Genomic DNA, 13,573 nt, shown 5'->3' with positions numbered 1-13,573 from the left:
GTGTGTTTTGAGACGCGTCCCAGTCATCCAGGATCCAGGTGCAATGTCCGTCGCGTCCGCTGGCTGGCTGGCTGGCTGCCCCTTGATCCCCTTGCTCGTGTTGATTTCTCCTTCACCATCAGCCACCTGTTCTTGTCACACCCACCATCACCATGTCCTCAAAACGAGGACCAACTTCGGCAAAGGACCGCTTGGCGCAGCTGCGTGAGGCGCGCGCCAAGGGCGGAAGGTTGCAGCAGTGGAAGGTGAGCCAGGAAATACGCGCGGGCCACTGACGACGCGTAGCCTGATGACTCGGAGCTCTACGACGAGGTCGACGACGACGAGTACCGCGCCATTGTGGGCGACCGCCTCGCCCGTGACGACTTTATCGATGACGACGACGGCAGTGGATACGTCGACCACGGACAGGACGAGTGGGGAGGCGGCGGCGGCGAGGAGGAAGAGAGCGAGGATGAGGACGCGTTCGACGGCGAGGACGAGGAGCTGCAGCGAGGTGAGTCGACTGAGGAGCTACCAAGAACGATCTGACTCTCCAGCACGCCGTGCGAAGCGCGCCAAGGCTCGTGCACGCGCCGAGAAGACGGGCAAGGTGGCGGCAAAGCCCAAGGCCAAGGCCGGGTACTCTGACTACGCCCGCCCTGCGCAGGGAGCTGGATCGTACCGCGCCGCGGCGCCAGTCAACGAGGACAGCTTCATGGCGTCGCTCTTGTCCACGGTCGCCGCCGAACCGACATCATCCCGCAAGCGAAGGTCATCGCCCGACTGGCCATCGAGCGAGCCAGCAGCGCCCAGCTCGGAGTCGGGCTTCTTCTCCAGCGGCTCGCGAAAGCGCTACGGCGAGGAGAGCGACGAGGATGTCTGGGACGCGCGGAACGGCGTCATGGGCAAGAAGAAGCCGCGCATGAGCGAGGCCACGGTCGTCCCGGATGAGGACGAGCACGAGGGTGTCGACTTTGGCGACAACGACAACACGTTCGATATGGAGGTCGACGATGTGGTGGTCAAGGCTGAGCCGGTGGACATCGATGACGACGAGGATGAGTTTGCGATCAAGAAGCCTGCGGCCAAGGTTGGGCCACGGGTGCCAGCTGCTGCTCGCCGCCGGGTTGTCAACGCCACCGCCGTCAAGCACGAGGTTAAGCGCGAGCCGGATGTCGAGGTCAAGCCCGCCGCCAAGGTCGACCGCAAGCCCGTCGACCGCACCCACTGGCAGGCAGTGCAGGACGCGCTCGTCACACCCAAGTCGGACCTTGACGCGGTGCGCGTTCCGCAGGGCTCGACCAAGCCCGAGAACGTGCTCGAGGCCGACGGCTCGCTGCGCATCTTCTGGCTCGACTTCCTGGAGCAGGAGGGCGTGATCCACCTCGTTGGCAAGGTCCTGGACCGCGCGTCGGGCAAGTACGTCAGTGCCTGCGTCAGCGTCAACGGCATCCAGCGTAACCTGTTCGTCAAGCCCCGCCAGAACCGCTTCTCGGGTGGCCGCGAGACGGATATCGAAGTCACCAAGGCCGATGTTTACCAGGAGTTTGACAACATTCGCAACAAGCACGGCATTGAAGAATGGCGCGCCAAGTTCGTCAACCGCAAGTACGCGTTCGAGGACCACACTGTCGAGCACGGAGAGAGCGAGTGGATGAAGGTTGTCTATCCGTTCGATCAGCCCGAGATTCCGGTTGGGACGACCGGTGCGACCTTTTCGCATGTGTTTGGTGCCAACACCAGCGCGTTCGAGCTGCTTGTCCTCAAGAGGCGCATCATGGGCCCTTGCTGGCTCGACATCAAGGGCGCCGAGGTGTCTACCAAGGCGACGTCGTGGTGCAAGATCGAGTTCACCGTTTCCGACCCCAAGAATGTCAACCCTGTCAAGGAGGACGACGAGACGGCGCCCAAGGACACGCCACCTCTGACCATGATGAGCATCTCGCTCCGCACCATTGTCAACCACCGCGAGAACAAGACCGAGATCCTCGTCGCGTCGGTGCGCACCTGGGAGGGAGTCAACATTGAGGACCCAACACCACCCGAGAAGCAGCCGTCGAGCGTCACCACCATTGTGAGGCCAATTGAAAAGTTCCCTCCTGGCCTCGAGCAGCGTGCGCGCTCGGAGCGGTCGCCTTTCCAGGCCGTCAAGGCGGAGCGTGCTCTGCTCAACTCGCTCCTCGCCACCATTGGTCGCCTCGACCCCGACGTCATTGTCGGCCACAACTTTCTCGGCAGCGGGTTCGAGGCGCTTCTCTACCGTCTCAAGGAGCTCAAGGCCGACCAGTGGAGCCGTATCGGCCGCTTCAGGCGCAAGGGCTTTACCATCAGCAAGGCGGGTAGCAATGTGCGCTTAATGGCGGGCCGCCTCGTCGCCGACCTGTCTTCGGACGCGGCCAAGGGCATGATAAGCTCGACGACCTGGTCGCTCACCGAGATGGTCGGCACCCACCTCAAGGTGACGCGCGAAGACGTCGATCCCGAGGACACTCACACGTTCTTCGACCACACTCTGAGCGGGCCGGACAAGCTCATCCAGTTTATCCGCCTGTGCGAGATTGACGCCTACTTCCAGATGGCTATTGCCTCGCGCGTGCAGCTGCTTCCTCTCACGAAGCAACTCACAAGCCTTGCCGGCAACTCGTGGAACCTTACCCTCAATGGTGGTCGTGCCGTCCGCAACGAGTTCATTCTGTTGCACGAGTTCCACCGCCTCAAGTACGTCTGCCCCGACAAGATGTTCAACAAGCAGAAGATCAAGATTGTCAACGAGCAGGGCGAGGAGGAGGAGGTCGTCGCCGGTCACAAGCGCGGCAAGGCCAAGTACGCCGGTGGTCTCGTCTTCGAGCCCAAGCGCGGCCTCTGGGACACGTACATCCTCGTCATGGACTTCAACTCGCTTTACCCGAGTATCATCCAGGAGTACAACATCGACTTTACGACAGTAGAGCGGGAAGAGGATGAGAACGCCGAGGAGGAGAAGATTCCCGATGTCCCTCCGTCCGACACGCAACAGGGCGTTCTCCCCCGTCTTATTGCCACTCTTGTCAACCGTCGTCGGCAGGTCAAGGGCCTCATGAAGGACAAGACTGCGTCGGCCGCCAAGCTCTCCCAGTGGGACATCAAGCAGCAGGCTCTCAAGCTCACCGCCAACTCGATGTACGGCTGTCTTGGTTTCTCTGGCTCGCGTTTCGCCTCGCGACCTCTTGCCGCGCTCACGACCTTCAAGGGCCGTGAGATTCTCACCCACACCCGCGAGCTCGCCGAGTCACTCCAGCTCGATGTCGTCTACGGTGACACCGACTCGGTGTTCGTCAACTCGAACGTGACAACGTACCCCGAGGCGCTCAAGATTGCCAACGAGTTCAAGAAGCTCGTCAACGAGCGGTACAAGCTGCTGGAAATTGACCTCGACGCGACCTTTGAGCGTGTGCTGCTGCTCAACAAGAAGAAGTATGCTGCTGTCAAGATTGACGAGGCTGGATCCCGCAGCACCGAGGTCAAGGGTCTCGACATGAAGCGTCGAGAGTTCTCCAAGCTGTCCAAGGATGCCAGTGCTACCGTGCTCAAGGAGATCCTCTCGGGCGACGCGACGGAGAACGTTGTCAACAAGATCCACGAGTATCTCACGTCTCTCGGCGAGACTGTTCGCTCTGGCGAGGTGCCCATTGAGGACTTTATCATCTTCAAGCGACTCGGCAAGAACCCCGAGGACTACCCCGACAAGAAGTCGCAGCCACACGTCCAGGTCGCTCTGCGCATGAAGGCTAAGGGCACTGCTGTCCGTGCGCACGACGTCATTCCTTACGTGCTCTGCCTTGGGCCAGACGGCAAGACGGCACGCAGCGCCCAGGCAGACCGCGCATACCACCCCGACGACCTCCGCCGTACCGGCTCCGAGCTCAAGGTCGACTACGACCTGTACCTCGACTCGCAGGTCCTTCAGCCCGTGCTTCGTCTTTGCGAGTCCATCGAGGGCACCGAGCGCGCACGCCTTGCCGAATGCCTCGGCCTTGACCCATCACGCTACGCTAGCTCCAACAACGAGGTGCAGGAGCGCGCCTTCTTCACCTTTGAATCCCAGATCACCGACAAGGAACGGTTCAAGGAGGCTTCGCCGCTTACGCTCCGCTGTGCGTCATGTGAGGGCACCTTCACCTTTGAGGGTGTGCAGGCCGACGGCTCGGACCGTGTGGCTGTTCTCCGCCCCAAGGGCGTCCAGTGCGCACTGTGCGAGGCGGCGGTCCATCCCGCGTCGGTTGCCATCCAGATGGAGACGCAGATCCGGTCCTACATCAGCAAGTACTACCTCGGCTGGACAGTGTGCGACGGAGACGGGTGCAACGCCCGTACACGCTCGATGGGCGTGTACGGTCGGCGGTGCCTCGGCTTTGTCAAGCCCGACTGCAAGGGCACCGTGCATCCCGAGTACACCGACCTGCAGCTGTACAACCAGCTGCTGTACTTCCGCCATCTGTTTGACGCGGACAAGGCTCTGTCAGCGACACGTGGCTCGGCACGCTTTGACGAGGTGCGCGCGTTGACACAGGCCAACGCCAAGACGCTGGCAGACTGCATGGGGGTAGCGGACAAGTACCTCGACCGTAATGGCCGGCGGTACGTCGACCTGGGGTCGCTGTTTGGTTTCATGGAGAGGATCCGGTTGTAGCATACGGGTGTGGTGTGGTGTCGTAGTGCCTTGTTAGTTTTGTGATCTTAGAGCAATGCATGCTTGCATAGAGCAGACAGAGGTGGGCCAGCCACAAAGACATTCGCACCCTGGTGATGGCTGATTTTGCCACTGAAAAATCAGGCACGGCGCGTCACCCACCTGGACGCGTCAAACATTGCGGCACCAGACTTTGGCTTCGCTTTTCCACCAACACCCACACAAGCCATGGCCGACGACGACCTCGACGCGCAGCTCGCCGCCCTGCAGGCCAAGATCGCAGCGCGAGACGCCAAGGCCGCGCGCGAGAAGCAGCGGCAGGAAGCAGAGGAGGCCAAGATCCTCGTCGGCGCGACGCCGCCAAAGCGGACACCGCGCACGCAGACCGCTCCTCCGCCAGAAGCGCCTCCGCAGCCGTCGTTCGTGCGCGCGTCGGCGCTGCCGCGGACCGCGGCCGCATCGTCGTCTTCATCATCTCGCCGAGATGAGCCGCCGCCCCTGCCGCCATCACAGCCTGCGCCGTCGTCGCTGGCCGAGCGGCTGGCCGCGCGGCGCAACAGGGCGCCGAAGCAGGTCCTCCCGACACTTGAACGCACCGCGACCTTTCGCGACAACATTGCGAGGGCCAAGGCGGTGGCCATGAAGGATACTGGAGATAAAAGTCGGAGCAAGGTCGACGACGACGACGACGACGACGAGCTCTCCGTCGTCCGCACTGGCGCCGAGCGCGAAGCCGACCTCACCGTCTCGACGGAGCTGCAGCTCGGCCCAGGCGAGTTTGGTCTCGACCCCGAGGGCGAGGACGAGTGGCGCGCGCTCGAGCCCAACTCTGGCATCCGGCTGTCGTGGGTGTACACGGTGGGAATGTAGCTGACGCCTAGCTCGCGCAAGATCACGCACGCCGAGGTCCAGGACAGCTTGTACGGCCGGTACTACCTCCGCCCGAGCGAGCTGTACTCTGTCATCCGGCTGAGCGCCGACGGCGCGACGTACGACGTGCCGGTTGACGGCGACTGGGTCACCATTGCGGTCGTGGCTGAGCGGGGCGACATCAAGGTCAGCGGGATGAAGGAGGAGAAGGAGGACGGGGTGGATGATGGCGTCGACCGGAGCGGCAGCGGCAAGGGCAAGGGCAAGGGAAAGGAGAAGGCGCCGGAGAAGCGCAAGCGCACGCCGAAAAAGTACGTCGCGCTCAAGCTCGTCTCTCTCCCGCCGCGGAGTAAGACCCTCGGCGGGAAGGCGCCCGGCGGCGACGCGCACCTCAAGCTCCTCCTCTTCCAGGCCGACGACAGCCTCCACCACACCGACGAAGAGGGCAACGTGACCAAGTCGTACCGCGGTGGATCGGGCGGCGCGTACGAGCGCTGGTCTAGCCTGCCTGTCGGCGCGGTGATCGCGCTCATTAACCCTCGGGTACTGCGGCCTCTCGAGGTGGGTGGTGATAGTGCGCTACAAAAACTGACAACAGCACCGGGGCCGCGGCGCACCACACCCCCTCACTCTACCCCTCGCGCTCAACCCTTTCTCGGCCGACTCGATCGTCGTCATCGGCCAGGCTATGGACATGGGTCGCTGCACTGCGTTCAAGGCCGACGGACAGCGGTGCAAGGACTGGGTCGACACGCGTACTGGCGCCGTGTGCGAGTATCACGTTCATGCGGCTATCACGCGCGGTCGCTCGTCCCGAGCAGAGTTTGCGAGCGCGACGTCGTCCATGGCGCTTACGACGTTCACGCCCAAGCAGATCGCTGCCGGCGCAGCGGACAAGTTTGACCCGAGGCGCAAGACGGGCTTGCTTCCGCGCAGCGGCGCCATGGCCGCGCCCCGCGGACCGGACAACGGCGGCGGCGGGGCGACGTACATGGTCGGCGGCCGCGTCACGCGCACCGGCACTACGCCGGGCGCGATCCCGTCCTTTGGCGACTCGCACCTGTCTGAGAGGCTGGGCCGCTCGCAGGCGGAGAGGCGGAAGCGCAAGGTCGAGGAGGCCGAGGCCGAGGCGGCCCTCGAGCGCCTGTTCAAGCGGCAGGGAGGCGACGCGGGCGTCGCGACAGACTACCTCGCGTCCATTGGCGTCGGGAAGAAGAAGGAGCCGCCGGCGGACGCGAAGCGCACGTTCTCGGCACAGGCGATCAAGCGGATCGGCTTTGATCCCTCCGGCCGGCGCGACGAGAACGCGTCCAAGCGGAGCGAGGCGATTGAGAAGCTCCTCGCGCCGAGCGGCACGCCGAACCTCGGCCCACCGAGAGGCCCGAAGCGGCTGAGTAACGTCGTCGTGCCGGCGCATGCTGTGCGCGGGAGCGAGGCGACCAAGGAGGAGGAGGAGGTCATGGTAGACCTGGAGTAGTGCATGCATGTTGTTGTACTTGTACGTGTCGTGGGGTGCGGTGAGCCAGGTGCCGATTGCCACGTGATGCGGAGCGCCACAGTCCAACGAGGATCAACGAACAAGTCAGGCCGATTCGCCTCGTCGCTCATCGTCAACATTGCCCAACGTCCATCTCCCCCACCACCCAACCCCATGGCAGCGCTCCCGCCCGCCCTCCGCCCATCGACGGTCGCGTCGCTCGACCCGCCGCCGGTCCTGGTCCCGCCAATCAACTTTGCGCTCGTCGCGCCGGGCGTGTACCGGTCGGGCCATCCGAACCGCAAGAACTTTGGGTTTCTGGCCAGATTGGGCTTGAAGACGGTTGTGTGAGTGTAGGCGCGGCGCGGCGCTAGCCGCGTCGCGGGCAGCTGGGGCTGCCTCAGTGTCCCACCAGCGTTGGCGCGCCCCCGCGCTGCGCCGCTCGCTCCGTCGCTGACACCCCAGCTATGTCGAGCACGCCGACGAGTACCGCACCGACGGGGCAGATTTCGTCGCGCAGGAGGGGCTCGTGTTCCACCACCTGGATCTGAGCGATGAAGAGGTGCGTCGCGAGCGAGCAGCGCAGCTGCGAGCCAACGCTGACCCCCCCAGGCCCTGTTCACGACCCACGGGAGGGAAAGGCTACACGCCGCGCTGGCCATCATCCTCGACACGCGCAACTACCCGCTCATGATCCACGACGACACGGGCAAGGCGACGGCCACGCTCGTGTGTGCCCTCGTGCGGTGCTTCCAGCGGTGGGCGCTCACGGCGGTGTTTGCCGAGGGCGACATGTTCGCCGGCGCGGGCGGGAGCGAGGGCGGCGGTGTTGGGCCTGCGGGGCGCGAGGTGAGTAAAGTGTGAGGGTTGTGGCCGGGCTGACGAGCGACCAGTTTATCGCCATGTTTAGGCCTGAGAGCGTGCCCCTTGACGCGGGGCACTTGGCGCCGTGGGCCAGGTAGGCGGACACATGGACGGGCGGCCTCGGCCTGCGAGGGCGCGCCTTGCGTGCCGAGCCGACCACCGATAAGCCGAGCCGATACGGGACAAGCCGCACCCGACGAGCGGCCCCGGCAGCGCACACACAACACAAACACACACACACACACACACAGTTGTATCGATAGAGAGAGAGATGGACTTGGGCTCTGGGCAACACTCCCTCGTGGAGGGTCTGGTCCTCTGCGACTCGCGACGAACGTGGCCGCCGCGCGGGTGCACGGTCCTGCGCCGTCCTCGACGTCAGCGACGGTGCGAGTAAGGCTGGGCAGGGAGGCAGGGAGGCAGGTACAATACTTGCCTCGCATCACGGCCTGGGCCATGCCTATCCTCGCTCTCTCGTACCCTCGCCGGCTTCCACCGCTCTGTATGGAGTGGCACGAGCGCCGGTGCCTCTGCTCGGGCCGCCGGGCGAGCAGGTAGCAGTGTTTACATCTCGACGAGGGCTGTGGTCGAGACGGACGGGGGATGAGGACGGGAGATTGGTATACACAGCCGTCTCCTCCCATCTCGCTGTCCTCTGCCTCGTCCTCCTCGTCCTCATCTAGACTCGCCCCTCCCCCTTCTGCTGTGACTCGGCCTGTGCCGCTGCACGGACCGCACTGATCTGAGCTGTATAAGACGCGGCGGGTGATCACAACACGGCAGCACCTTATCCCATACAGCACACTGACTCGACACACACGCCGCCGCAATGGTGGCTGGCGGTTCCCCCGCGCCCGCGGCGACGAGCATCGGCAAGGCGTCCACCGCGACTCTGCACCCCTCGCTGCGGACCCGTCTCCGCAAGCGGCGCTCCATTCTCGTCCGGCGGCTCAAGCCCAAGAACGGCGGCGCTGGAGGCGCCGGCGGCGGCAGTGAGGCGATGACGACCGTCTTCCACGAGCATGTGCACCACCACCATCTCTTCGGCCATCCCGTGCCGCATGCCCACCACGGCCACGGCCACGGGCACCACCATGGCGGACACCACGGCCACGGAGGCCACCACGGCGTGCCCCACGCCCACGCCGCCGCCGCGCACACCCCCGCCACCACCCTCCACCACCCCGTCCCGCGCCGCCCCGTCCCAGCCATCGCCGTGACCGTAGATGCCCTCGCCCGCCCAGCCACCCCCGCCGCCACCTCGGCCCCACCTACGCCCGAGCCGCGCCTGCCCCGCACGCGCACGCCGCTGGGGTTTGTGCGTCGGCGCGCCGGCAAGGATCGCGCAGTGAGCGAACCGCTCAACAACCTCTTTATCCCCGAGCCTTGCGCGCCGCCGTCGGCCGCGTCGTCTCTCCGCAGCGCTACCCCCGCGCCGCCCGGCGGCGCCTCGTCACGCAGCGCTACCCCAGCACCTGCACCCGCACCCGCACCCGCCGCCACCTCGTCGCTGCGCAGCCCGACCCCCGCGCCGAGCATAGGGCACCGGCGCACCCTCTCCAACAAGATGCTCTCGCTCATCAACGGCATCGTCGCCCGCCGAGGAGCCAAGGACGACAAGTCGCCACTGAGCGCCGTGCTCCTCCCGTCGCCGCCACCGCCACCCGCCACACCGCCCCCGTCGATCCTCGGCCCGGCCCCGTGCGTGCCGCCTACCAGGCCGCACCGGTCGCCCGACACCGAAAGCTTCATCACCAGCCGCGCGCCGGACCCGCCGTCGCCCGCTCTCGTGGCCTACACGACCCCGCACGGCGTGTTCGAGGCGCGGACAGAGATGCCCGACCCGCGGCCATTTGGACGGGCGCGCCGCGAGCCGCCGGCCGATCTCGTCTCGCACTTCTCCGACTCGACCGAGAGCTCGGGCATCCTCAGCCTTCGGAGGCGGAGCACGCGCCGGCCCCGGCACCTGCTGAGCTCGAACAGCTCGATCAAGCGCGCGCACAGCCGGTCCCAGCTTCGCCGCTCGCAGACCTCGTTCCAGTACAGCGTTGGGTCGAGCAAGAGCTCGTCGTTCCGCGTGCCGTGGCACCGTCGGCCGTCGGCGCCAGTCGGCGCGGGCGCGGGCGCGGGCCTCGGCGTGGGCTTGAGCGACGACTCGCGGCGGAGCAGCGGCGCGTCAGCCCTGTCGTCCTCGGCGCTGGCGTCGATCCAGGACGTTGACGACGACCACGACGACGAGCCGCTATCGCCCGCGGCGCCGCCGTTTGCAGCGCCCCCTTCCCCGCCGACACCGAGCCGCCGCGTGTCCTCGGCCGCGCGTCACGCCTCGCACGCCTCGGCGCGCATACGCACCCCGCCGCTCGACCGCATCAAGGTCTGGTCCCAGTCCATGCCGGATCTGGCGCACCAGCAGCAGCACCGCCAGCGCAACCAGACGCTGCGCCTGCGCAAGCCGCGAGCCAACAAGAAGGGCACGATAAGGCGACGCCGGTCGTCGCTTGATCTGTAGCATATGACTCTCTGCCTCGTCTCGATGACGTTTAGACCATCACCCCACCTACCTATTGTCACTTTGCATCCGCACTTTACGAAAGACAGTCACGACCTTCATGGACCTTATGTATGGGCACTGGTACTTGCTCTGCAGGTCTGCCTCTACATTGCCACAGTGAGGATAACGCCCGCATAACTCCGTATGCTGCTAGCGACCTTTGGTAATTGCACATAGATGCGGTGCGCGGAGGCGAGCAACGGCAGCGCGCGCAGCGCAGCGCATGCAGGCGAGCGGCACAGACAGGCATCAGGCCGGCACACACACACAGACACACAGGCTCACACTATGGGCAATTTGGCTGGGCGGGCGGACACTGGGTTGAGGCGGGAGTGGGTGAGGTGAGTGCTGGTGGTGGGGGTGCACGTATGCACAACTGGCTGGTGGGCGGGCGGGCAGAGAGCCAGAGCCTAGGCTGGCATGCATTGGTACACTGGTGCAGTGCTATCGCAGGTATGCAAGCCCCACCAAGCCCAGCCACCAGGCAGGCTGCGTGCCCCGCCCACAGTGCCGGCTGGCCCGCCCGCCCTGCACGCCCTGCGCCCATACGCCGGGCGTGATCCAAATGCTGCCAAAAGTCACGTGAATTGATCCTGTAGTGCGCGTGTGCGACCAATTAGCTGGGGGGGGTGAGAGTGTTTGGCTGAGTGGGGCAGTGGGTGGGTGGGTGGGTGGATGGGCGGCAGGGCGGAAGGGCAGCATCAGCGAGTGAGGGAAGGCAAGCCCAGGCAGGTGCAGGCAGACAAACAGGGCAGGGCGCCAGCGCGCGCCAGGCCAGTCTGGCTGAACTGGCTGGCATCACTCGCTTGCCAGGGTGCAAGGCCAGAGGCCCAGTCGACCCAGGCGCAACATGAGCCAAATGGGCCAACAAAAATTGATTCCGTCTGCCCGTGGTTGCGGCAGCACACGCTCACCACTCCTTTCGCTGGCTCTTTCCCAGCCATACTACTAAGAACCGCTGCTGCTGCTCACTCTACACCCACCCACCCACCCACCACCACTCACCACCCAACCACCCACCACCCAGTAGTGACCACCACTCAACCAGCAACCACCAGCCAACCACCCACCCACACCCCCAGCCAACACAAACAACAGTGCGTACAATGACCCACACATGACGAGCAACATGTCCACCACCCAAAGACGAGCTCGTACACACATCCCATGCCCCCCCACCGTGCTTTACGCGCTCTTCGCGATCCATCGCGACGACCTCATCCACACATCTTCCCTCTCACCCAACCACACACACCCATCCACCCAACCATTGTTTACCCTTGTCATGTTGTGACGCGGTGCCGCGCGTGGCGGGTGATTTCATCCATCCACCCCCACCCACGCTGCACTCGCCCAGTCACAACACTTGCACATCGCCTTGCCCTCGAGTCCAAAAGGCAAGAGAAGCTTTTCGCGGCTGCTATACTGCCAGTGACGTCTGAGCCGTCGCCGCCAGCCCAAGCAGCCACGGTGCATGACCCACACGGCGAGGTACCACCCACCGCGTCTCTCCCATTGTCTTCCCCCACCCAGTACGCACCCAGCCATACCCTTACCGTCGTCCTCGGCGCCCATTTGCGGTGGATGCGCCGTCCGACGTCGCGAGGAAGGCGGTCGCGGTCGCCTGGGACCCAGTTCTGGTGCCGGGGCTGGCTAGCCTCATGGGATGCCACCTTCCCTCCCACCCAGACGCGTCAACCACCCATCATCCAGCCTGCCACAACACACACCCAGGCTGGCTCACTTGATACGACCACCTTTCCCCCACTCACCACCGCCTTCCCCATGTCTCGCCGTTATCGATACCAAGTACTGACGCTTAATTTCCTGCCATCTACCGGTCCCACCACACCAAACTCGGCTTGCCCAAATCTCACCCCACGCCGTGATGACGCCTGCCTCTTTGAATACGCCCCGGCCGCACGTGTTTGCCATCCAATGACACATTTTCAACCATCTCGCACTGTTGACATTGGCCGTCGTCACCATCGCCGATCACCGTCGCCGACGTCCTCGCCGACACTCACCGACTGGCCACCCACCATGCAACCACACTCACACACCGATTCAACCCTTCTCACACACTCCACTCCATCTCACCAATGGCCACGATGCGTGCAACAACAGATGCCCAAGGTTTCTGCCAAGGACTCCAAGAAGGTCGTCGACACCAAGGCCAAGCGCGGAAAGAAGGACCCCAACAAGCCCAAGCGCGCCCTCTCCGCCTACATGTTCTTCGTCCAGGACTGGCGTGAGCGCATCAAGTCGGAGAACGCCGACGCCGGCTTCGGCGACGTTGGCCGTCTCCTCGGTGCCAAGTGGAAGGAGATGTCGGACGCCGAGAAGAAGCCTTACGAGGACAAGGCCCACGCCGACAAGGACCGTGCCGCCCGCGAGAAGGCTGCCTACGACGCCAGCAACGGCAAGAAGCCCAGGAAGGCCAAGGCTCCTGTGTGAGTCTTTGCTTTTCTGTGCTTTTCTTTGCTGTTACTGACCCCGTTGTAGCCAGGAGGACGACGACGACGAGTCCGACTAAACGGCTCACGCCGATCCCACACTCCCTTCTTCTCTCCGTGTCGCGTATACCCCTTTCGGTCCGCTTCGATTTCGTTCTGGGTAGTTGCTCTCGGGCGATCGTCTCCAGTCTCATTCCCTCCGCTTTCCCCTCTCTTTTATGATACTGCTCTCGCCGCCCAATTTATTGTTGTCACGCGTAGATTCCCATCTTCGTGCGGCTGATATGCAGAGCTATTCGAGCGAGATGTGTGTGGGTGTGGTGGCGGTGTTGTGGTGGTTGGTGGTGTGGAGGCCCTGGCTCTCGGACTCGGGAGTATGCCAGCATGGCCGCGAGGGCAGTGATGATGTCAGTCAACTAACTGGACGGCGATAGACATGGAGCAGCGGCGCTGGCGGCGGTTGATTCAGCGTGTCGACACCGCACTGTTGCATGGTCTACTAGACATCAGGCACACCCTCCCGGCCGACCGCGACGCAGCCGCCTCACCCAAACTACATGTAGCCCTCAGTCCATAGCCCGGCCCAGCCCAGCTCAGCCCAGCTCAGCACCCCTACCCCACCCCTCGCTTGTGAAAACATGCATGCTGCTGCGCTCGCTCCCCTCCCGCCAGCAGAATAATATGGTGGTAATGTATCAAGTCGG

At 64.5% G+C, this 13,573-nt stretch overlaps 5 protein-coding genes across 5 annotated transcripts; all 5 read left to right on the top strand.

Moving 5' to 3' along the window:
- Nucleotides 1-128: 128 nt before the first annotated feature.
- On the top strand, nucleotides 129-4,651 carry pol1 (DNA polymerase alpha catalytic subunit; the record flags this gene model as incomplete). Its single annotated transcript, XM_062767548.1, has 3 exons — nucleotides 129-245; nucleotides 286-496; nucleotides 540-4,651. Exons 1-3 carry the CDS (start codon nucleotides 153-155, stop codon nucleotides 4,649-4,651), a joined length of 4,416 nt encoding a protein of 1,471 aa, XP_062623532.1. The 5' UTR covers nucleotides 129-152.
- A 228-nt stretch (nucleotides 4,652-4,879) lies between these two features.
- Nucleotides 4,880-6,998, top strand: mcm10 (DNA replication licensing factor mcm10; the record flags this gene model as incomplete). Its single annotated transcript, XM_062767547.1, has 3 exons — nucleotides 4,880-5,496; nucleotides 5,533-6,082; nucleotides 6,120-6,998. The coding sequence occupies 3 exons, from the start codon at nucleotides 4,880-4,882 to the stop codon at nucleotides 6,996-6,998; spliced, it is 2,046 nt and encodes a 681-aa protein (XP_062623531.1).
- Nucleotides 6,999-7,064: 66 nt separating this feature from the next.
- On the top strand, nucleotides 7,065-8,197 carry DSP2 (putative tyrosine-protein phosphatase DSP2; the record flags this gene model as incomplete). Its single annotated transcript, XM_062767546.1, has 4 exons — nucleotides 7,065-7,345; nucleotides 7,464-7,560; nucleotides 7,611-7,847; nucleotides 7,892-8,197. The coding sequence occupies 4 exons, from the start codon at nucleotides 7,065-7,067 to the stop codon at nucleotides 7,958-7,960; spliced, it is 684 nt and encodes a 227-aa protein (XP_062623530.1). The 3' UTR covers nucleotides 7,961-8,197.
- A 494-nt stretch (nucleotides 8,198-8,691) lies between these two features.
- LOC62_01G001076 (uncharacterized protein) lies at nucleotides 8,692-10,371 on the top strand (the record flags this gene model as incomplete). Its single annotated transcript, XM_062767545.1, has 1 exon — nucleotides 8,692-10,371. One exon carries the CDS (start codon nucleotides 8,692-8,694, stop codon nucleotides 10,369-10,371), a length of 1,680 nt encoding a protein of 559 aa, XP_062623529.1.
- A 2,054-nt stretch (nucleotides 10,372-12,425) lies between these two features.
- Nucleotides 12,426-13,175, top strand: NHP6_3 (Non-histone chromosomal protein 6). The gene is made up of 2 exons (XM_062767544.1): nucleotides 12,426-12,866; nucleotides 12,919-13,175. The coding sequence occupies exons 1-2, from the start codon at nucleotides 12,457-12,459 to the stop codon at nucleotides 12,947-12,949; spliced, it is 441 nt and encodes a 146-aa protein (XP_062623528.1). The 5' UTR covers nucleotides 12,426-12,456; the 3' UTR covers nucleotides 12,950-13,175.
- Nucleotides 13,176-13,573: the final 398 nt, after the last annotated feature.

Source organism: Vanrija pseudolonga, chromosome 1, assembly GCF_020906515.1.
Source record: "Vanrija pseudolonga chromosome 1, complete sequence".
NCBI classification, from domain to species: Eukaryota; Fungi; Basidiomycota; class Tremellomycetes; order Trichosporonales; family Trichosporonaceae; genus Vanrija; species Vanrija pseudolonga.
Note: the sequence above shows the minus strand (reverse complement) of the source record. Positions and strands in the feature narration are given on the sequence as shown.